The sequence below is a fragment of the Dicentrarchus labrax genome, unplaced genomic scaffold (assembly GCF_905237075.1).
Source record: "Dicentrarchus labrax unplaced genomic scaffold, dlabrax2021, whole genome shotgun sequence".
NCBI classification, from domain to species: Eukaryota; Metazoa; Chordata; class Actinopteri; family Moronidae; genus Dicentrarchus; species Dicentrarchus labrax.
In genome coordinates this window covers 11,612,850-11,637,020 of record NW_026136703.1, presented here as the reverse complement: position 1 = coordinate 11,637,020, position 24,171 = coordinate 11,612,850, and the positions used below count along the sequence as shown (strand labels likewise).

Below are 24,171 nucleotides of genomic sequence, written 5' to 3'. Positions count from 1 at the left end.
GCAAGAACATGGTGGTGTGGCGGGCTGACAGTCACAGCAAGGCGGAGGCTGCTGATTGGCTGGACAGCAGGGCGGAAGTGCGTCTGGTGTCTCAGCTGGGCTGAAAACAAAACAAGACAAGCTGCGACTGGTGAGTGCTCAAACACAGTGGACTCTCTGCCTATTATTACATAACATTACGATAGCAGTGTACGCTCATATATGACACGGTTACTGTAGTAGACGCTGGTAAACGCGGTGTTTCGCTGAGGGTTAACAGCGAGGAGACGTGTGGCCGTTCAGGCTGTCCTTGTGCTCAGCTCACGTGTGAGGTGTTGTTATGTAACACGGAGCATGCAGACAGCTCAGCCTGGCTCTGCTTTTGTTCAGACGCACTGATGCTGCACAGCTTCCCGGTCGCTTTACAGCCGGGGATGGAGATGCTGTCGAGTGCTTTGTAGCTGCTGCTGCTGATGCGCAAACCCTCACACCAGCTGTGCCTTGAATGTTGTATTACTTAATGACGCTATTGCGGATCAATCTTGGCATTTCTGGGTCCAGAGAGTACAACCACAGATGATAGCAGGAAACTCCCACATCAACAACAGTGATTAGATTAGATTTCAGTAGCTAGAGCTTCCTATTAGATGTGCCATGTTGTGTCAGCGCTCAACAATTACACAGAGAGAAGTTCACTTTGGAAGATTCAGATATTTTCCATTGGCAATAACCACATTAGAACATGATACAAAGCAGATATGTTTATTATTTTTAGGAAAATCACAGTAAAAGCAGTTTATTATTAAAATAACCAGATGTGTTTTTAGCTAAGCTATCTTATTAATCTGCAGTGTGTGACATTTAGGGGGCTCTATTGGCAGAAATGGAATATAATATTTATAGAATGAGATATTTTTATTGACAGATGTTGCAGATCGCATTCAATGGAATCCGCCATGTTGAACTGCCATGTTTCTACAGTAGCCCAGAACAGACAAATCAGACACTGGTTGTAGAAAAGGCCACTTCACAGCCCGTTTTCATTCCCAGGTCGTCATATACAGACACCAGCGGTGTTCAGTTAGTCACAGTTTGCAACTTCACCACTAGGTGCCACTTAATCCTACACACTGGTCCTTTAAATACCTAACAAACCAAGATACTGCAGCTTTGCTCACTATGGCCCAAAACACCTGGAAATATGAAAGTGATAAAAATCATGGTAAAACAATATAGCAAAATTTCTGGTATATACTGTTATATCCACTGTGAACTAAAGGACTACTATCTCTTTTTTCAACTAAACAATTTCACTACTGCTGGTCCACCAGTACATATAACCATTAATGACCAGGTCTTTGATTTCACTGTTACTAGACATGGGGGACGTCATGGCTGTTGTTGTACATTTTGATGTTAACTCTGTTGTATCTTGTGTCTTTGGTTTCCAGCACCATGATGGATGAGCTGGTGCAGGACCTGGTGTCTGCTCTGGAGCAGACCTCAGAGCAAAGTAAGCTGGGGGAACTGTGGGAGGAGATGGTCCTGAGTCCTCTGCAGCAGCGCCGGCAGATCCGTCGCCGCAGAGGCCGCAAGCGCTGTCGCGAATCCTCCATCTATCCGCTGGAGCACAGGCGATGCTGGATTGAGGCCTCAGAGTCTAGCTTGGACGAGACTAAAGGGTACAGGGAGAACACTTCCTCAGCCATCGCCGCCTCCGTGGCAAACTGCAGTGACTCTGACGATATGACCTCAACCAACCGATGGCGCTCCGTCATGAGAGGCCCGGTCAGGACTAGGCACCCCTCCTGGCCAGAGTCTGACTCCTTCACTGAGAATAATCCGGGACGGCCACTAAGGAGGCGGAGGAAGGTCAAACGCATGACCTCAGGCGTCACGGTTAGGTTGCAGCGGAAGTTAAAGGTTTCTGGTGTAGATGGGAAACAGAGACACAGGCCGTCTAGGATGCAGCATCTGTCCGGATCGAAGAAGAGGTCTGGCGGCTGGGTGGGAGCAGACCGACAAACTGAAGGAGCCAGGCTGATGGGAAAGGAGTGCTGGAAGAGAAAGATGGCCAAGGAACACAGAGATGCTGCAGATGAGAACATGTCTGAGGGGTAATGTTAGATTGAAGGAAGGATAATCTTCTTCTTTTTATTTTTACCTAACCCTGTATTCATTACAGTGTTGTTATGCAGTTAGGCCCTATATGAACCACATTTGACGTCCATTTCGGATTATGTAAAAGGCTTTTAAAGCCTTTCAAAAGCCGATATTTAATATACAGTATTGCAAAAAGCCAAATGTTAACCCTGTCATTGTTTAAAGAGTCAGGATCAAAACCATACTGAAAAAGGAGCTCAAAACTCTAAAACCCTTTTTACCCTTTAAAAGGAAAGTTACCAAGGCAGTTAAACCCATAACATAAAAGTCATGATCATAACTACTATCAGACAGAAGCAATTAAACAAGGCGACATTTAAGATGATCTATACTCCCTGTCTTCATCGAGCCACTTGTCAATATTCAGCGTGTCCTCGACTAAACCAAAAAAAGGTATCACAATCATACCAATTCACTTTAAAGTATTGAGTTGACATTAAAAATGAATGATAGAGTCTCTTCATCCTCATCTGCTATAGTTGAAATGATCACCAGGGAGGGATCTTTGATAGTTATGCCCCTGGGCATCTGCCAGCTCATTATTTCCTTTCAAGAAATATTGTCACAAATAAATAAGTGAGTTGGTGTGGTATTGATTTGTTTTGAAATGAATTCCTGTCTTGGGCTGGGTAATTAAAGCTGGGCCTGTCCCAGTGTCCCACAGTGCACCCTCTTGTGTGTATTTTATTTAGCAAAACTAAATATGGCTGTAAACTGGCAGCTGAGAGGGATATTATATAAAGATGTACTGTAGGATAAAAAAGACTAAATAGCAACAGGTTCTGTTGTAAAATGGTAATTCAGAGAATTATAAGCTGTCACCTTATTCCAGTGTTTTCTGGTATAAATACCTGCAACTAACTAATTAGTTTCTATGTCGATTCATCTGATCTGATTCTTTTCTTAATTAATCGATGGATCATTTTTCAACATCAGGAAATAGTGAAATATCCGTGTCGTGATTTCAAGGCAAATTTATGTGTGTAGCACCTTTCAACAATAATGTAATTCTATTCAAATGTGCTTTTCTATGTGTTGCTTTAAGCTAAATGCTAGCTTTATCATGCTAGCCACTTCCACGGTGCTAGCATGCTTACAATAGCAATGCAAACATGCTAATGCTAAGCAAGTGTAATCTGCAGTTCATTATCTTAGAAACAAAGAAACACAATGTTAACACAAAGAACAACAAAGACTGATGGGAATGGCATTAGTGTTGCAAGTATTTGCTCATAAACCAAAGTATTGGACCAAATACAATTTCCCAGCAGATAGCATTAAATTAAAAGTTAAAGGATGCCCAAAGTAGGACATGAATGTCTGCACCAAATTAACGGCCATTCGTACAATAGTGGTCGAGACATTTCACTCAAAACCACAAATGTCAACCTGCTGGTGGCACTAAAGGAGGAGTCAGGGATCACGAAAGTCATTAAGATACATTGTCTGGGCACCATAAATATCTGTACCACGGGTTGTGCCAATCAGTTGGATAGTTTGAGAGAAATATTTAATAGTTGCAAATTAAATTCCTGTCAATGGATTCATTGATTTATTGACTAATTGTTTCAATTCTACTGGTATATATCATGATCATAGAATATTGTTTAGTAAACCAGGATTTTTGCATAGCAAACAAAAACAAAACCTAAACATTTTGAAGGGGAGCATACTTACAGATGGTTGAGTATTTTTAGCATTAAATACCTCACATGGTCTTCATATATAATCAACTGATAAATAGACAGATATTGTGAGCAGTGCACTTCAGTCGTGTGTCATTATAACATTCAGAAACATAGCAGTCCAATTCTCAATGTCTTGCCATGCATCCTGCACAATGTTTTTTCCCTTTTGAGAAGAAGACATTTGAGGTAACCGGTAATGGGACAGACAGAAGGCTTTACATCTTCTGGTTTAATTTGTGCTGACCTCCCTAGCCCCTAAACGGTACTTGTTTTCTTACTTTATGGAAAAATCAATAGCCGTTCTGACAGAAAACAGCTCCGGAGAAGAAATAAATGGGAACACCATGGCACGCTGTCAATCATTTCTCACTTACACAACGCCAACGCTCCTGATTGCTGCTCAGTAGACTGCCACACTGTACTGAGGGCTGAACAATCTAATGGTTAAGCCGTAGCGGAGGCAAAGGATATGAACAAATGGCAGCAGTGATGAGGGGTTGACAGTTGTGCAACAGCAATATTTATACTCAGAGAGTGTACGGTCCATTTGATGTCAGACACAGATGCCATTGTTGAATTGTCTTTTGAAGCACTCAGATTTCTTTGGTCTCCATTCATTCCATTAACCTTTTTCATATGGAGTGTCTGGTCTCTTAAAAACATGCCTCTCCTCAAGGTCACTCCTCTTATGTGCATACTGAGCAGAGCTTTGCCTTCAGCCACCCAAGTGCAAGGGGAGCAGATGTTGGCAGCTCCAGTTGGGCTCCACATCCTTGATTAGACCTGGCCCTGCCTGCTGGCAGTGAGGCCACCTGGCACCCAGGCTGGCCACACCAAGCAGGCCTCACCTGTGGGGTAGAAGCTGTCCCGGGCTCAGCCTCTGTCTCCAGCTGTGTGCTGCTACTGGTGATGTTGACTCCAACCCTGCCACCAGGAAAACAAAGCCAGTGTGTATTTCTCACACTCAGCTTTATCATGCTGTCATTTCTATTTTGAAAACTCTATGAGGAGTTTTTTTAGGGGGGGGAAGCAGTGCAGCATTTGCTGAAGTTAATTTTCATAAATCTCTGAGACTAATCCAATTACTGCAGCTCAGGGATGGTGGGATAACCTTATAATCAGACACCCATGGAAGAGGGCATGGATTTGGGTTGAGGCGGCTTGTTTGAAGAGCCCACAGATCCATTGTTATCAGCGCTTTGCCCCCCTCTGTCTCTGCCTCTTCTTTATTCCTATGCAATGAGCCCAGGCTCAATAAATGGTGGCTAGCCTGTAATCTCTGTGCAAACTGGTCTGCCTCTCCCAGGAGCTGAGGATTATATCCTAATGATTAGTGCTCATCTGGATACTGTGTTTTGCTTCACCTCTTAGGCTTGTATAGAGACAATAGGGCCATGCGGGGAGTTCAGCTCTAAAACACTGGAATGCAGTTTTTGCCCTTGCCTTTGTTTCACCATGGACATATGGCATTTCATCTAATTAAGATTTAAAATTTTTAAACTTAGCACCTAATCCACAATAGAATATCTTATTTTAGACTGGGGTAAGTGCTATTTTGTGTGTGAGTCAAACAACCAAGTTTGCCCAAAATGTTTGTCAACTTTTCTTGACAAAGGTCACTGCTGAAGAAAGAAGAGGTGTTTCTGTTGGTCCCAAGAAAAATGGGGGTCTCAATTATTCATGGCATTAATTAGGCAGTACTTAATGGAAACGGTCTCACATCGGCCCTGTGCTGCTCCAAGCGACATCACATTACACCTTTAATACAGATAAATACTTAATGGGTTTCTCTAATTAATTGTTTATACCTGTGATTCTTTTTCAAACTTTGCACAAAATCCCTCCAATAAGAAGAAAACACTTTTACACCACGCTGCTGGAAATAGTTAACCATCACTAGTTCACAATTTCTCAGCAAGGTGGTAGAATGAAGCATAAAACTAAAATGGTAGTTACTGTAGAGCTTGTGTTTGTGTCCTCTACTGATGCTGGAGTGTTGTGTGCTCCAGATGCCAGCCAATGTGTCCAGAGGTGGGATACAGCTGAGCAGAGGCCTGGGGAATCAGTCTGGAGAGAGGGCTGAAGGGGTGGGACGGGGGTGGAGGGATGGTCCAGGACCGCTCGGCTAGGCCAGACGTCTTCCAGATTCCCCAGAGAGGCCTGTTCCCACTCACATCTGCTTCTTGTGGATGTGAGGGGAGATGATGCAGGACCATCTGGCCAGGAAGACATGCATGCTGGACGGACGTTTTTCTGATCCTGCCATCACTGGCAGGCCTCTGCAATATGGCAAAGCACCGTATCAGCGCATATCTGACCCTCCAGCTTTCTCCTATAAGCAAGGTCAGTGATGAAAAACAGGAAGCAAAATGCAAGGCAATCAAGAGCAGCTCCCCCCTCTTTCATGAAATAGTTTGAATGGAAATTTGCTTTATTTAAAGGGTAAGCCTTTATTGTATATGTTTCTTATGGTCAACAAATGTCACAAAAACAATGCGTTAGTCTATCTATCAATACTTTATGACTTCCTTAACTCGTCTGAGGCACTCAGCTCTTAAGTCCATTTGTTGCTACAGAAAACAAAACTTAAAAAATAAAATAATGGGTCACAAATATACATGTATAAAAGCGTGTTGACTATTAGCTGGACAACACTGGCACTTTTACAGAAATATTGATAAATGTGGATTGTCCTTAAAGAAAATTTTATAGAATTTTTCAATCATTTTAAGCAAATGTTACTAAAATGGTAGTAAATAGTGCATTTGTTTTTGGACTATTTTCAGCTGCAGATCAACACATATTAGTGAGCATTTATGGCAGTACATCATATATGGGAATGACTCAAAATAAACGAATGAAGGACCCCAGTGACACCCAATACAATGATTTGACTTCCTAAGAATATATATAGCTATTACATTTCTTTAAAGTAAGGAATAATAACAGTGTGACAGTACTTTCAGAGAGAAGAAATCTTTTTTAGAGCTTTTGTCCCTCAATCTTCATCACCTCCACCCCTCCCCTAACACTTCCCCCCCATGACCTTGGATTCTCTGGAGGTCCCAGTTCAAGGTGGCTGAGGTGTGAGAAAGGCAGAGAAACCCATGGTGGTCTAGGGTAGCAGAGTGTGTGGAGGCAGTGAAACAGGGGTTGCCTGGGGGTGTGCAGAGGAGCAGCCATGGAGCAGTCTAGGCAGTGAGCAGTGGAAACCCACACAGCAGATGTTGGCCAGTTGTTGTGTGGAAGCGGCACGTCTGTGGGTCGCTCTGTGTGTGGGGCACACCCAGAGGGAGGGGCAGGCAGGGGAATGTGTTTCGCTCTCCTGTCATCCTCCACAACGCAGGCCAGATTAGATTGGAGCTGACAGCGGAGGATATTCAATTAGATTGTGCATGTCACTCAGTGGCTTCGATCAGAGCCTCTCCTCGTGCCTTTGTGTTTGCTATCGCAACAAGGGAGAACACAGCACGCTCTGTCTTTTTGTGTCACTTCCATTTATGTCGACCTCCAGCTCCGGACTTCTTCATTATTTTTTATTATTGAATGTTACATGTTAAATATTGACATTACAGGGGCATGTAAATTTTTGATGCACATTGTTCACTTTTCAGATGCTATAATATTGTCTGACCTAAAGAACCCATCAGGTTTGAGATGACAAATCAAACCAGAGTTCTTCATCCTCAAATGTCATTGATATTAAAGAAACAGGTCAGTGGCGATCATTCACATGTGATCTTTCTCTTCTTTGCAGGGAAACCAGCAGTACGTGCAGCAGTGACCCTGGTCTGTTCACCAATGATGAGGGGAGACAAGGTATTAAAAAAAAATGTATACGGGACTAGTAAGTACAACAGTGCCATCGCTCAATGTGGTTCAAACTACACACACAAAACACTTGATTTGATTTTGAGTATTTGGAGCTCACAGATGAAGCATTCTTGATGGTGTGAAGAGAGACGACGAGTTGTCAGATTTGGACCGTGCTACACTCTGAGGGAATGCTGGGGCTAGAGAGGGAGGTTTTGATACAATGGGCTGGTTGCTGGGCACCCAGGCGACTCTAATAAGACGTTGTCATGTCGTGTTAATGAGCGCTGAAGCCTTTGCTAATCTCATTAGCCGTGGTGGGGCCAAGCGGCCTCTGATTTAACAGTTGTCACTACACCTTGACTGTGAGAGGCATGGTTCCTGCGTGTTCTTTGCTGACTGACAGGTCTGAGAGGAGCTCGTTGTCTGGGGATGAGACTGGTGTTGTCTGGTAGTGTGTAGTTAAGAGAGCTAGTCATTATTGACGCACACGGTTGTCAGTTGAATCTCCAGTGAAGTTTTTCGGACAACTAAACATACAGCGGCTTAGCTTCACTGAAACAACATATGATTCAAAAATATTTTTATAATTAAAATTCTCCAAACAACTGAAGTGTTTTATGTCACTCAATCATATAAGTTCAAAGTTCTAGTATTTTCCTCCTATTCCCAACATTAATCCTCAAATAGTACTGTGGTTAAAAGTGCACTTTCTACAACAGTACTTTATCTTTGGACCTAGCAGTTCTACAGGGGTGGTGCTTTTGACTTCAGCATTTTAGCATCTGCAGTGGTACTACCTCTGTAAATTGCCGGGTGCTTGGCGGTGCTGCAGACTTATGTGGAGCTTTCAGTGGGTTAGGTGTTGTACTATAGCATCATTTTAAATTAGGAAATTCTTATTTAGCCAGTTTTATTCAAGTTTGATGGGTAGAAATATGCAGGCTGCAGCAGTAATCCAATGCAACATTTTCCTTGTGCCTGCGTGTAGGCGATGACGAGCAGAGTGACTGGTTCTTTGAGGGGGACTGTGGAGTCGGGACGGGCGTGGCCGGCCTGCTGCCCAGCTGGGACTCTGACAACCAGCTTTCCCTCGAGGATAATCGTCCCTCGCCCACCTTCCTGCAGCCTGCACGGCTCTCTCAGAGAGGTAGTGAACGAGGATTTTTTCATGCCTTAGACACATATTGTCTTATCTTTTTCTTCTCTAAAGGAGAATATTTTTTTTTTGTGACCATTTTGCAGCATAAGAACATACAGTAAAAGCATTTTGTACCTTTTCAGGGTGTCGATATCATTCACGTCTGAAACGAGTGCCTGGCTCTGCTGCCTGCTGCATCAGGAAGGACAGGAGGCAACTTCCAAACAAGGTTAAAACAAACTGGCATCTTCCACCTCCGTAGAAAACAGTTGTTATGGTCTCAGTTTCTAACTGTGTATATTGGATTTGTGTTTTACAGGGAAACAGCATGCCAGTGTTTGTAGAGAGACTGAGACACTTCTCCCAAGATCCTTACCAGAGAGAGTAAGATATACTGATTAAAACTCTTATAAAAGGAAAATATATAGAACCTTTGTGGTATTAAGTCCGTCTTTTTCCATCAGTGATTATACTTCATCTCCTTTTAGCTTCTGGCTGCCTTCTGTTGGAAAACGAGACCGAAGCCAGGTATGTTAAACTACAAGTTTTTTCCAAGCTTAGTTCTCTTTTTGGCCCCTGTTTTGTTCAGACTTTAATGGTGAAATTGCAAAATCTAAATGTTATTGATACTTTCAATTTCCAGTTGAACCCCTTGTGCCCATTACCAGTGTGTCCTATTGACATGGTGTCAGAGAGCTCCCATCTCAGATGTTCCTCCTCAATCTGCAGAAACAGGTAGTTGATGCCATATGTTAGTTAAATAAAGCAGCCTCTCAAGGGCCTATTGGAAACACTGTGCAGCCTTTTTCAATCAAAGATCAATATATTGATGGACAAGTCTATGGCCAACTTATTTAAATGAATCAGTTACAGAGCATAGGTCGCTGTTAACCATAGTAATCTTTGTTAAGATGATGCCTCAGAGAGTTTGAGTGTTTGTGTGTGGGCAGATCTCAGGTTTTTGGTCACAGCCGTTCTTCTTCACCATCAAAATGAGAGTAGGTTGTAAAGGAGGGGCACACACACCTAAATGTGAGTTTGAGTGACCTTACAGGAGTTAATTGTTCGCTGCATAAATGAGTGAATTCAAGGCATGTTTCCAGACTAAAATATTCATGTTGCGAATACATTTACTCTCTATACGTATTCTCAGGAGTGGTAGATAATACACACACTTATTTGAATATGTTTTCCACATCCATCTTAACCCATTTTGTTGGTTGTTGTTGCTAAATCAACCATTCTTTCTTCATTTATTCAGATTTTTTTCTTTTCTTTTGACCTCATTTAAACCCATTTTGTAAAAGAGTATTAAACTGAAGGAACCCCTCTCTCTCTCTCTCTCTCTCTCTCTCTCTCTCTCTCTCTCTCTCTTGCACATTTCATTAAGGTGACAAAATCATAAAGCATTGTTAATACACCAAATAAGGTAATATATACTATAATACTGCTGCTTAAAAAGCACTGTCAACAGCTAAAGTCTCTACCCCTAATAGAAATATTTTCAGTTATTTGTCATCAATTTAAAATAATGTTTATAACTATTTCTCATTAAGTAAAGAAGTAACAAGGTGATACGTTACGTATGGAGCTTTTTTTAGCTGTTAATAAGGGCCTGGGGTCTCCAGGACCACAAACAGAAAATTATTGTTCATGTCAATCGTGGCCTGAAGACTGAGTTGAACCCACAATAGACAGCTGCAGTCAGATGCAGTAATACTTCAGTTCAGTAGTTTTCAAGGTCAGTGTTCCAAAATAGAGAAATACTATGTGTTGACATAGTTGTAATGCAGATTGAAATCACTGCATTTCTGGGACTGCACAGAATCGTAAAAAAAAAAAAAAAAAAAAAAGGTTTATCCAAAAGATGTTTGTCTGTCAAAGCATCTCATCGCTCCCAGTCATCCCTGGAACTGTTGGATCTGCATGGGGGACTGTTGGGAAGCCGCTTAGCCCCTTGGCCTCGAGACTGTGGGACTCCTCATTGTATTGTTTCCACTCTGCCTATTTATGGTGCATTCTTAATTTTGTTTCACACACACCATCTTCTTCCTCCCACTCTCTTGGGTTATTTCACAAAGCGCTCCAGCACTCCTTGATGAGGGGCAAAAACACGACTGCTATGAAAAGCCCCCGACTTCTTAGGGCTTTCTTTTCTAAACTGGCCCTTTCTTCTCCACCTGAAAGGTTCCTTCAGATTCCAGTTTGAGGCATTGTGAATACTAATTTCTCTCTATTAAAAAGCCCTCATATCCCTGCCATGCTCTCATTTGAATGGCGGACTCAGGGGAGACCTCTTAATTCCTTTATAGTGGGATTCAAGACCCTTCACTTCAAAAAGTATAAATCATACTCCCAAATGAATGAGGGAGAGAGGGGGGATTGACGAGAGGGGCTTCTGATGTGTCCCGTTGGACGGCACGAGCTGAATCTATCTCCCCAAGCTGCTCAAATCCACTCTCCAGTGAGAAGGCTGCTCTGTCCTTACGACCCGACTCTGCAAACACGGCACCCATTTACTTCCTTTAACTTCCTCCAAAACACACGTTCTCATGCAAACACAACACCGGACAATTACAGTTATTGTTTTGCATGACAATGAGAAATGCTATAATTACTCACGCCCGCTCTTAACAAACTAATTTCTTTTGAAAGTCTTACCCAGCGTGATCGATTCCTAGCGCCGAGCTCCCATACATCTGACTTTTCTTTGTTTTCAAACACCCTTGAGAGAAAAGTGTTTTCTCTGTGGGCAGAGTGTAAGCATTAATCTTGTACTGTGGCCAGGTCGAAATGATACTGTATTAATAAAAGCTGTCATCTCCTGTTTGCCGTGAGTTGACGGCGACAATCAGAGATTTGATGCTAAGTGATAAAGGCTGTATGAGGTTGCATGCTGTTTATCCTCGTATCGGCGCGTGGATAGGCGCGATGCTTTGTGGGATTTGGCTGTAATGCTCGGGGCCGGTGGCTACGTTAAAATGCATAACTGCCTCCCACCTGAGCCAGGCAGCAGCAGCTTTTATCTATTGACTTATTTATTTCTAAATGACACTTGCGCTGTGAGATAAATCATAGTCTTACGCCACTCCCTTCCCAGTTTTCATTTTAATTGTGAGATCTCGGTGTCAGCAGTTAGTATATTGGTGTGAGTGGCCTATTGATTATTGATTTGGAGCTATCGATTATGTTCCCTGGAGACCCTAATCCTTTCTGATTCATTTGAATACCTCTATTAATCTTGAGATCCTGCTCACACCTGAAGCACCGTGTACCCTAATGAAAATAGATGGCCATTTTGTAACTGCAGCTCTTCACTCGTCTTTTGATTTATTATTTTTAATTGATATATTTGCTTTTGGATGTGGGCGCCAAAATTACAATTGACCCTGTGTCAGTGCTGTTTTACTCTGTACCCTAAGGGACTGCACTGCATTTAAAAGTGTCTCATATGACCTGAAAAATCTATCTTGGAGACTTTTTCTCTCAGTGTCCTTGTGTCTTTGATTTTGTTGTTGTTGGCCGTCTTCATTACATATGACTTGCTTTTTCATTGCTCATTGCCTCTAAGTCAATCTTTGTTTTCTCATCACTGTTTCTGTAGATTTAGGGACAAAACAACTGGCCGACATCTGTCACGCTGTTAAAACTGATGAAGTAACAGATGTTAAATAATAAAAACAGTGTTGTGCATTTTTTACAACTTCTCTCAGTTTTACACTGAGCCGTGTAACATGCGTATAAAAAGCCTTTGGGTTCTGCTCCGAAATGAACAGTGGTGTTTTGCCTTGGTTAATGAGCCAGCTGATGGTATTCTCATGTTTGATTAGCATTGTGCTGAGTGTCTCAGTGGGCTCCTAGCGGCCCCCGGAGCGGCTCTGCCTCTCAGCTCTCACTAGCAGGGGAGGGCCCTAGCCTCCCCCCAGGCTGCAGGGGCCCCGGAGTGCCTCGGCCTCGGTGTAATGAGGGAAGAGATGGAGGGATGGACCTCAACACATTAAGACCAAATGCATCAGGGTATTACTTTTAATACCGCAGGCGTGCCTCGTGAAATAATGCGACGTTTAAACGTGGATCGATTTTGGAATTAAAAAGTTAGTTTGCAAAGATTTACTGTGGGGAGTTCAATGCCTGAGCTCTTTATCAGGGGCGCAAATGGCTGGTTATGTGCTGTCCGACAGAGGTACGATTGAGGGATCGATAGGCGCGTGATTTACTAACTGGAGTACAGGTAATCAATAAGTATAAAAGTAAATGAAATATGCATTACTGGGATTTTATTAGAGAGGGGTAGCAGGGAGAGAATAACGGTCAGGCCATTTATTTTTATATCTATTGATTATACAACATAGAGACTTCGCTCAAAGCATGCCCTGCACAGCTCTCGACACCCCGTGCCTGCACACCCGTCATGTGATTTATGGGTGTTGAGGTCATGGAACACGCTGCCTGTTAAAAGGCTGCCCTGACGGGGCCTTATTGTAGCATTTGCCTGTAAGGGTTGTGAGCTTCATGTAGCCTGCAGTCCAGGATGAGCCGTGCTGGTTAACAAGGAGCTCTCGTCTGTACGAACCTCCTTTGCAATCTGTGATCAATTCATTCCTACAGGTTGTGTTTATTGGCATTTTTCAAACAGCACGCTATATTGTTCCTTAAATCCTTTCTGAGATGCAGAATATTCAAACTTTTCATCCTTTTTTTCTGTTTTTATTACATTGTAGCCCCCTACACACTCCTTTCACTCAATATGCCCCCCCCCTCCCGCACACAAACACACTACATCTACCGCATCAGCTGCTCCCCCCACCCACTGATGGAACGGACCTTGACCTTAACTTTACATCTCCGAAGTCAGGGCTATTAAGCTGGTGGTGTGGCGTGGGGGGGGGGCTTTTCCTATTTCAGGGCTCCTGACATATGACACATGAGGCATAGAGCAGGTGTAATTTGTTTATGTGAACTCTGCAATGACTCAGCCACATGAACCTTCCCTCATCGAATATTTTCTCCGGTGAAAATATGTATTAATGAAGAAAAATTAAGATGTGGCAAAATATGCACCGTACTGAGGCCAAATGCAGGCAGCAAATGTGCGTTGCTTGCATTTATTGACTTTTGTGAAATTATAAAATTTCTACATGTTTATGTGTGTATTGTTGTGAGTAATGTTTGTTCTCTCTGGCTGTGTCCTCCCCAGGCAGACTAACGTCACTCTGGCTATGTTATGCATAGGAGACTCTGGGAGGAGGAGGGAAACAGAGGCTGTGTCCACAACATCAGGTAACACCCTCCACACATACTGATGAATCTTTGGATTCCTTACCACTCACTTAAATCATTATTGGAGGTGTTTTGTTGTTACATACAAGATTAAACCTGCAGATTCAGAATGTTACATATCTCAAAGAGAGAGCTTATAGGATTATTTATGTGGTGTAAAAACCTATAATTGTGTACAGAACATCATGGTATGGTATCAGATATCTCCACAACTGTTAAAAGAATTGCTATGAAATTTGGTAAAGACATTCATGCCCCCCTTAAGATGAATTGTAATAATTTTGGCGATTACAATTACATTTGGCATCCACCATCCAAAACCGTCACAATAAACAATTTAAACCGCCCCGAAATAAATGCTGGTCGTCACATAAATAAAAAAATATTTTAAAGTGATGCGTGGCATAAAATACCAAGGAAAGATTCCATTCTAATCACATACACGTGTGAGAAGGCAGTGAGGAGGTTATGCAAAGTAATTCACACTTCCCTCACTTTGAGACAGAGAGTCTTTGCCCCTGTCGCTTTGTACGCTTTGCTGTCGCGGCAACCAGACAGCGACCATCCCAAAACAATAATGTTTCATAATATTTTTATCATGATACGATCATTTATTTTCCATCCCTGGCACAGCAGGATACCCTGGAGGAGAGTTAATGACCAGGGTGAAGAATTTTAAGCTGTATGAAAATAGTTAATGTGGTGACATAAACAAAAGTGCTCTGATGGCTATCTTGCTAACCTGTATCTTAAAATTCAACTTGGTTCATCAGTAAATTATTGTTAATTATTGTTAATAGTAAAGTATTGTTAATGATTGATAAAAATGAAATTGAGGCGCACATTTTTTAGCATGACAGAAAATGTTTGAGAACCAGTGGACTAACTAAGATGGTGAATATGATAAATATTATACCCATACATTAAAATCATCATGTGAACATCATCACTGAGCATGTGAGTACACTCATGATCGCATTCAGCTCGAAGCTCCACTACAGTACAGCCTCACAGAGCCTAGTTAGCAGAGCTAGCATGGATGCAGATTTGTTAATATATTTTGACAGACAGATATGAGTTGACAGCAGAGGGAACGGAACAGTTAGACCTGATTGCTGTGTTACGTTTGCAGCTTTCTGTTTCAAACAAAAGAAGAAGAGATGTGTGATGTGGAGTCCACCATATTGGACGTGGCACCGAGTAGCAGCCGTTGTGTCTGTTTGGACCAGTGGAGCTGCCTTTTTTCATTAGAGTCATGGCTCCGGGCCTTGTGTCTTTGCCGGATTGAAATCTGAATTGGTTTATCCACCTTTTCCTCTGTGTCCCCTCTCCGTGCTCCACTCCTGCAACTGCTGTTTGTCATTTAAATAACAAATGCTGGTGGTTCCCTGATTTAGTGAGGGGTGCAGGCCTCTGATGTATATTAATATTGCCGCACAGTGCACTGTACCAGGGTCCATCATTCATTTGGATAAAAGAGGTGGAATTTAAAAACAGCCGATGCTTTACTCGGATACAGATTGCATCCATTTATTGCATTGAGTGATGGAACGGCCGGCAACTCTGTCCTTCACCTCTCCAGCGCTCAACCACTTCCCATAAAAGTAAAAAAGGATTCACCCCTGGCCCTTAAGGACCCCTCATATTCAACATGCGGAACAAGGGGCATCCCTCAGTTTCTCGACAGTTAACAGACCCCACTATCTGTTGTAAAAAGCGTAAGGGAGGAAATATGTGTGGTAAAATCTTAAACAAATATCACAACTGATTCATTCTTTTCCCACAAATGAAATCAATTATTAGAATCACCTATGCAGATTACAAATAGGAAAGTATCACTGTGTATTATGTGGAGTGGAGATACTGCAATGTACTCTTGGTAATGATATTGTGTGTGTTTTGGAGTAAGTGACTGAAAGATTATCTTTTTTCTAAATTGCATAGAAGGAGAGTCCCTGATTGGCACTTCCCCCCTCAGCCCGGTTCAGAGTATTTTCCTGCTTCTTGAGTCTAGTGCCCCCTGTCCACCATGATTTATCATGCATCCCATGTCGTCCAATGTCAGTTTCTGCAGCTGCAACTGCTCTGTATAAATCTTTACTTTGGCAGCCTGCTGCACCATGTCTCTCCTCAGTAATCTCACCACCGCCAGGAGATGCATATTCACTCTGACAAGCTTTCACACTCTCTGTGTACAAATCTTGGTTTGTTGCTATTCTGGCATAAATGTGTACAGAGACAAAATCAGATTCAGTGATTTGTTGAGTGGAGTTGTTTTCTGGTAAACATCTTGTTTGCATGGAAAGATTGTTTACTGCATTTAGTAGAAAGAATGGCGTGGGCTCCCCCGTGTTGCTCTTAGTGAACACGACAGCCGAGTCTTTGTTTGAGTTGGCCAGAGGAAGTGGATTGTTGTATGTGTTAGTGGTTGATTTGAAACTCTGTAATCAGGAGTGAAAATGGTCTGCGGCTAGAGGTGTCTTCCAGGGCTCCGGTGGGAATTACTGAGGCGGTACCCAGCTGTTGCTTTGTCTTCTTTCTTTACCCTTTTAGCACTTCCACGGCAGTGCTGAAGCTGGTTGTGAAAAAAACACACACAACAACTTATCAAGCCAGGTATCTGTTTGGATTAGATGACCACTCCATTTCTCAGCCTTAAATTGGCCATTTTCTACTTTTCACACCACCATCAATCCAACAATCCAACTCAATCCAACAAGTCCTTAACAGATATAGAGTTCTCTGTTATATGTTATCAAGTATTATTAAAAATACAGATAGAAATGGTGACAGCTGGATTTATTTTGGCTTTGCACAATTTATACTAATATTGATATTTGTACTCTGCAATGACTGAATTAGAGAAAATCACCATGTTGCCCAGTGACGGAGAATGAAAATGAATACATTCTACACCCTTCAGAAATTTGGGAGAGTTAATCATAAGGCAAAGATGAATCAGTAAGTGTAAAGATCCTGATGGATTTTAATAGCCTTGGCTGGTTTCACACACAGACTAATTAATTATTGCAATTTCTCTCCTCCCCTGCTGTCTCCCATAATGCCCTTCATCTTTATCTCTATAAAAGGATGATGGTGATAAACCCAAACTTGAACTTATTCAGCGTGCTACATTTCAGAAAGAGTAAGAGTAAATAGGCAGGGTTGAAGTCAGTTTGATTGACCTCATCAGGCTGTTAGCGCGTTATCTCTATATGTTAGAAAGTGCCACATGCGGGTGCCCATGTTGAGGCCATCCCCTCGGTCAGCCCTGCCGCCTCTCCTCCTCTCCTCTCTGTCTTTGCGTGTCTCCTTGCCCGAGCAAGACGGCTGCGTGACAGATCACCTGCGTCGGAGGCCCACCGTGTTCCTGCCCGGCGGTCCGGCCCCCTCTCATTAATGCCCAGGCTGGTGCGAGGGCCGTATGGCAGCACAAGACAAATAACGCTACCACTCAGCCATCACTTCTGCTGACAGAAATGCAGCCCACCGCACTATTTCGCCCTCTCCGGCTCCACTCCGCACCCTGCTCGCGTCCTTCAAAAAAAAACCCCCGTCTCCACCTGCACCTGCCTGCACTGCTCCACCAAACTTTCATGGTGGTGCTGTTGCTGGAGGCTGAGCTTAACACTGAAGCCCACACAAGTTGACATAGTGTAACCGTGAACCTGCTGCCTTTGTAACCACTCTAATTGTTTTCTGTTTGTGGAGACAGATTTGTTTTTAGCAGCTCAGTCTGTCAGGTGCTTCTCGACTCCTTTTGCCGGGAGGTCTGATTTGAATGTCCTATTTTTTCAATTGTGAAAAGAATGGTGTGTGTGTGTGTGTGTGTGTGTGTGTGTGTGTGTGTGTGTGTGTGTGTGTGTGTGTGTGTGTGTGTGTGTGTGTGTGTGTGTGTGTGTGTGTGTGCATTAGAGAGAGAAGGAGAGCGAACAGAAGAGAGAAACACAAAGGCTAATCATTAAAGAGCTATTCAGCCCTGTTCATTTAAGTGTGGGAATCAGCAGGCCCATTACTGTCAATGTGTAATTAGCTGATTAATAAACAGGGGGAAGGGGAGTGCTCCAGGAAGGCCTGTAATGATTGTTTTTAGAGAGCATCACATGAGAGCTTATTAAGATGGTAAGATGGTTCCATTCAACCTCCCATTATCACCCACAATAAATGTATGTACAGTAATTCTCCCATTGACAGAAAACCTTTGCGTTGTAATGTCTTTATTGACCTTGATGTAAAACCAGTTGAGTGTATCTTTTATTTAAGCAGTTGAATAAAAAATTGTTTGTCATTTTGAAATTATCTTGTACATTAATATATAAATACGCTATAAATGTATTGAGTTGTTGTATGTGCGTGCTTTATGTTATTTATCTACAACCTACGTACAGTGTCAGTGGTGGAAAGTAACTAAGTATGCTCAAGTGCTGTACTCTTGAGGTACGTTAGTATTTCCATTTTCTGCTACTTTATACTTTTCAGAGGGAAATATTGTACTTTTATCTGACAGCTACGGTTACTAGAAACTTTCCAGATGAAGATTTTACATACAAAAACATGCTAACCTTATAAAATACATGGTACTGTTAAATATTAAACCAGTGGCCCCAAACAGTTTGCCTTGTGACTCCTTATATAAAACCAGTGTCTGGTTGGTTGGGGCCCCTTGTCATGTTTCAGATGTCTATTAGTTGTTAGCTGTTCCACCAGAGTGATATTTCCCCTCTAAACTTCTCAGATGGTCTGAGGCCCAAAGAGGTTAAATTATATATTATAATTATATTTGACAAGAAACCAAAGTTGAGAGAAAAGTCTAAAAAAAAATAAAAAAATATTTGTGTTTCAGAACAGATTTATTTTGTGGCCCTGACTCCTACTGTAGGTTGGGGACAACTGGACTAAACTACCTAACTCTATATAAACTATTTATATCTCAACCTTGACAGTAAATTGCTACATGATCATTGATGCAACAGTAATAAGAATGTAATAATTGGATATTTAACAAATATATCAGTCACAAGGGCCCTCTTTCTGCAGAATGAGTACTTGATATGTACATTAATTTGGTTGATAATACCATATACTTTTACTGAAATGGGATCTTGAATGCAGGACTTTTACTTGTAATGGAACATTTTTTAATTGTTTTAAAAATCCTGAATTTCATGATGTACTTTCAGATGAGTAAAGGATTTGAGTACTTCTTCACCATACAATGAGCTAATCATGAGAAACATTAATACTGGTGATTAACTGGAATAATGTCACTTTCCTTAAATTAGTACAGCCTGGATTGGTGTCATAATATTTAATTAGTTCATTTAAATATCGGTTCTCTCGATCACAATATAAAAATATGCTTATAAAAACAGCTTATCCTGTGACCTTGACCTAGGATAGAGGCTAGTATCTGGTATGCCCCTTTGCATGTTAACACACTCACAAACTAAATGTTCCCAGCCATTTCTGCGTATCTTTCAAATATGAAAAAAAACCTGAATTTCGATCGAGGCCTTTGACTATTTTTAACCCAAGTGTTTGGGTTGAACCTCAGCAACGGTTAGTCATCGTTCCCTCAAGAAATATTAATCAATTATCTTGCCCGCCGGATCAGTTTGGGGAAGAAGTCATCTGGAAAGAGGCACAAGCAGATATAATGGGATCGAGCAAAAGCACATGCCAGTGAATGCTGTAATGCCTAATCCTTTGAGACAGCCCAGAGCCACAATGTCACTTCTAGTTCCCTTGTCCTCTGCTCTGGGACTGCCTCGCAAACATCTTGTGTGACCGCCACTAACTTTTTTTGGGGAGATCAGGAAAGATTTATTTATCAAGCATGTAAGGGAGCGCAATTGTTTTAGAGTTCCTCTGTCTTCTGCAAAAATTGGCCCCAGTTCTCTTTCAAATATTTCCCTTCACTCCCAGGGACAAAAAGCTTTAAAGGTAAGCGAGATCAAGAGAAAGAGGATCTTTAAAAAGGAAGGTAGTCAGTGGGATGTGAACGTGTGATGAATGGAGTTAGAAACATACAGCTTCTTACACAGCATAACCGGAGGGGGGAAGTTAAGCCATAGGAGCAGCACAGATTGGCCTTTTAATAACCATGTCCACAAGTCATATGGGGCCAAATTGGATTTGGCTCACTTGACCAAAACCTCATTAATATTTAACCTATTAGAAGAGGATTGCTTCAAAGTTTTATTTTAATATACCTAAAGCAGCGAGCGATCCAGGAGCCGTGGACTAAATTTAATTTTTATTTGAGAGGCTGTCCGTTGAAACAGTCAAGGAAAATGTGATTTATCTGAGTATCTTTTACTGTTTGTTCTCAGTGTTGTGTTACATGCCCAGAATATGATATGTGCCTTCTTTGTCTCTGCAGCTAGCAACCCATTTCACAAGGATCACCAGAGAGAAAAGGCACAGGGAGACAGTAACACCTCAGCCTTAGAGGCACCACGTTCACAGTCCTCTACTTCTGCTCAGCCTCAGAGTTCATCCTTCCTCAAGGGAGGACCATGAGGACACCTGAACGGGGCTGGACAACCACACATAAGTCTTGAAGAGCGTGCCAAAAGAAAAGCTATTGTGCCAGAGAGTGAAAAGGCTAAAACTCCTCTTGCTGAACAAACTGGAAGACAAAGAAAAAAATACAAAGCACATCATTACTCCTCAAATCAGCATGTTACTGCTACATCCACTCTTTCCAGGTAGTATATTAAGCATGACAAATGTTAATGCAATCAAGCCTTGTTAAGCCTTCTGCCATCTCCTCAAGGAAGAAAGCAGCTTCAAGAGGCTCCTCGTTTGACTCAAGACTCGACGGCTCCTCCTGTTTCCACACACAGTCTCCAGGCCACCTGCTACCACACAATCCAGTAATTATGTCCACTCTTGTAGCGCAGCGTTTGTCAGCGGGAACACTGGGAGGATGGTCAGGTGAGGCTGGGTGGCAGGGGCGGGGAGTCAGCTCTACTTTACAGCAGCCAACAACGGCTGTGCAGAAGCACGTACAGTAGCTATCGCCGAGGCAGGAGAGCATCAGAATGTTTAGCTACCACATGCTGCTACAGGGTTCAGAGAGGCGACCACCGGTAGAGAGCCCCACAAAGTACAGGCCTCCTATTAGCATGGATTTGAAAAGCTACAGTTTGTACAAAGGTGCTCATTAGCACAACACAGGGGGAGTGTAGTCGCGGTCCTCGGAGGGCCGCCTCTGTTCTCTTCAGCTTACCTTCCATATTCAAATGTCCCCAAATGTATTTAAGGCCAGCTGCAAATCTGTTTGAACAGCTTGTTTTTCAGTAGTGGTGGATTAGTTGCTTTTGGGGCCGTGCGGAGAGCGTATGAGAGCCAGCAGAAAGGAGTCAGAAGAGCTGTTGGAGACAGGAGAGGAAAGTCGTACCGTTTTTTCACCTACCCTTGGGGTATACATTACCCTGGCTCCCTGTGCATCTGATGCAATAAAAGATCAATGGCAGCATACATTGTAATCAAACACAACAGTTCTGGTATAATAATAAGCAGTATATTCAGAAAAATGCATTTTTATATAGGAGTCAAGTGAAGTATATTCAGCTTGACTTAAACCATATAGGTTTGCAGTCTTTAACAACACAAATACGTGCTCCTGTACTATATCAAATCATCTCTGCTGGAAAGTTTCATTTTCAAGACTGAGTGAATTAGTTAGTTAGCTGTGTGCAAAAGTTTCATGTCTGTAAAAGGAAGAAAACATATCTGAAATCTTCCCAGCACTAAAAGGCACAGGTGTGCACTTTCTATAATGATTATAAGATACGTTTTTAGTGAAATGAACTGAATATTATCGGCTACATTCTGCATGTCTTCCCAGACACTTAAAAGCCTTATTCAAGAGAAGAATCGCATTTAGTAGAATGAGATTTGCCAATTAACGTGAGTTATACGTCTGCAATAATCCGTCTGAGAAGGCTTTATGTGATCATGTTGGCCAGGGATGACATTTATAAATGCTGTGTGTGCACACTCGTCTAAATGGATGCCTCACACAAGACACCCTGCCACAGGAATCAGTCAAAGTGTTGAGACAGAGAGCACCCCACCCCCCAGGCTACGTCCATTGACCAGCAGCACCGTGGGCTCAACACACCTGATTGATAGGAATGGCACAATAGTTGAGCTTTGTAATTAGAAAAAATAAGCTTTTGATAAATACATCGGTGGCTTCTTCAAGACATATGCCCCTGAACACGCTGACAAGTATTGACTGTGTAGTGTTTTAAGGAGAGCTTCTCGCCGTCGCCTTATCCGTCAGTCTGTGTTTTGGTGCCAAGGCATTGACAGGGAAGGAAGACGCATCAGTTCAGATACAGTTTCATTAGTAGCAGGAGGGGAAACACCTCACCTGCCTCTCTGGTAATTAGCAGTCACCATAATGACAGCTCAGCCAGACAGTATGCCCCAAAATGATTTTCCAATGGCCAGGAAGTGGAGGAATGCCTTCCGTGCAGCCAGTCAATTGCCCTGTTACAGTTAAGGAATCCAGCAGGCTGGTACCACTCATATTTCATCCCAGGTAAAGATTACCTGTCAGGCCCATGGGAGATGTATTGATCTGTTTTCCTTTTTCCGCCAGCAATCACCTGACAAAGGCACCTAGGAGGTGAGTGAATGAGTGATGCCTGGTCTGTCTGCTTTAGCGTAGTGGCTTCTAGTGTCCACTGATGGGTGGAGAGGTGATGAGGAAGAGGGGAGATAATGCAGTCATAAACTCTGTTTGAACCTCCTCTGTATGCATGCAGGGCAACCCTATTGGTCCCCGGGTCACAGGTCACTGGGGAATTTGATTCTTTTTTTTTTTTTGGGCACCTTTCTTCTCAGAGGCGTTTGTTCTTGCTGTGTAGTGTGTAGGGATGATAGAAACACATGCAAAAGAGGCTCTCTGGTTCCTGCTGACAAATGCATGTTGCGAGTCGCCATAGTTCAACTCACTTTGGGTTTCAAAAGTGATCCAGTTTGATCTTGGTACCCTTCTCTCAATGAAATCCAACCTTGTGTGGTCAGGGTTTCCTGTGGACTGTCAAATCTCGGTGATGCTGCACTAGCATCAATGATCAATATATTTTACATTATCTCATGTTTTTGTGGCAGCTAAAAGTATTTATATATTTGCCTTGTTCAGTGGAATGTCAGAGTTGATATTATCCATGAAGCCATGCATTTAAAGTGATTGCACTGTATAAAATGTGTAGTATTTATGATGTGATGCATAATTATAGGTCTATTAATTGAGGATTTAGGTCTGAGGACATAAAATTCATAAATTCAGTTTCATCATAGATAGTAGAGTAGATATGTGTCTCTAATTTTATACGTTGTATTTTTTAATTTCATTTACAAGGATTTAAATATATCTCCCTGCTATCAGGGCTCTTAGGCAGCTATCCACATTTGATACGTAGTACAAATAGCATCTTATCTCATGGGCTGTTATCTTTATATTTAATAGCAGTGGAGGCATGCCTAATTGCTTTGCAAATGATCTAAAGAGGATTACTCCTCCCTTAGAAAGCCTGCACGGTGTCACTAGATGTTAGAGAGACATTACAATGGTGAAATTAAATCAAACCTGCAGTGCAGCGTTTATGCAGTAGCTCTGTTTTCTATGATCATCACCTGGTGTTATGTCAAAATAACTGCTTTTGAATAAACTCTGTATGAACATCATTATGGACTATTATAGATAAAAAGTTCTTGTTATATTTAGGTAATTTGTGTATTTTCATGATATAATGATAAGAATGGATTTTTTTTTTAAAGACGATGTAATGTTTTTCCTTAGTGTCATTGGTGTTATAATCATTCCTCTGTGTCATGAGTATTTATAAAAATAACAACCTGCAGTATCTATTTATTTCAAATGCTAAATGTGTGTGCAATAAATGAGTAATATTGATTGTGTGAAACACTGACTTACATATGCATTTGTTTCTTTTATTTGATAGTATCACAGTATGGAGAGTGATAACATGAGACAAAGGTTCTGGCTGGCATTGAACCTGGAATGTCATGGTTACGCTACATGGTGTGCATCGTAAACACACAAGAAACTAGACGCCCCCATAT

General features: G+C 42.1%; 1 protein-coding gene across 1 annotated transcript; it reads left to right on the top strand.

Moving 5' to 3' along the window:
- Positions 1-24,021, top strand: LOC127361475 (G patch domain-containing protein 2-like). The gene is made up of 10 exons (XM_051396140.1): positions 1-130; positions 1,431-2,096; positions 7,588-7,649; positions 8,635-8,793; positions 8,928-9,013; positions 9,104-9,168; positions 9,273-9,312; positions 9,428-9,519; positions 13,982-14,064; positions 20,447-24,021. Exons 2-10 carry the CDS (start codon positions 1,435-1,437, stop codon positions 20,584-20,586), a joined length of 1,389 nt encoding a protein of 462 aa, XP_051252100.1. The 5' UTR covers positions 1-130; positions 1,431-1,434; the 3' UTR covers positions 20,587-24,021.
- Positions 24,022-24,171: the final 150 nt, after the last annotated feature.

Coding starts and splice junctions, on each gene's coding strand:
- LOC127361475 (XM_051396140.1), top strand. CDS start 1,435: ATGATGGATGAGCTGGTGCAGGACCTGGTGTCTGCTCTGGAGCAGACC. Junction 7,650..8,634: donor CAATGATGAGGGGAGACAAG/GTATTAAAAAAA, acceptor GCCTGCGTGTAG/GCGATGACGAGCAGAGTGAC. Junction 9,169..9,272: donor CAAGATCCTTACCAGAGAGA/GTAAGATATACT, acceptor ATCTCCTTTTAG/CTTCTGGCTGCCTTCTGTTG.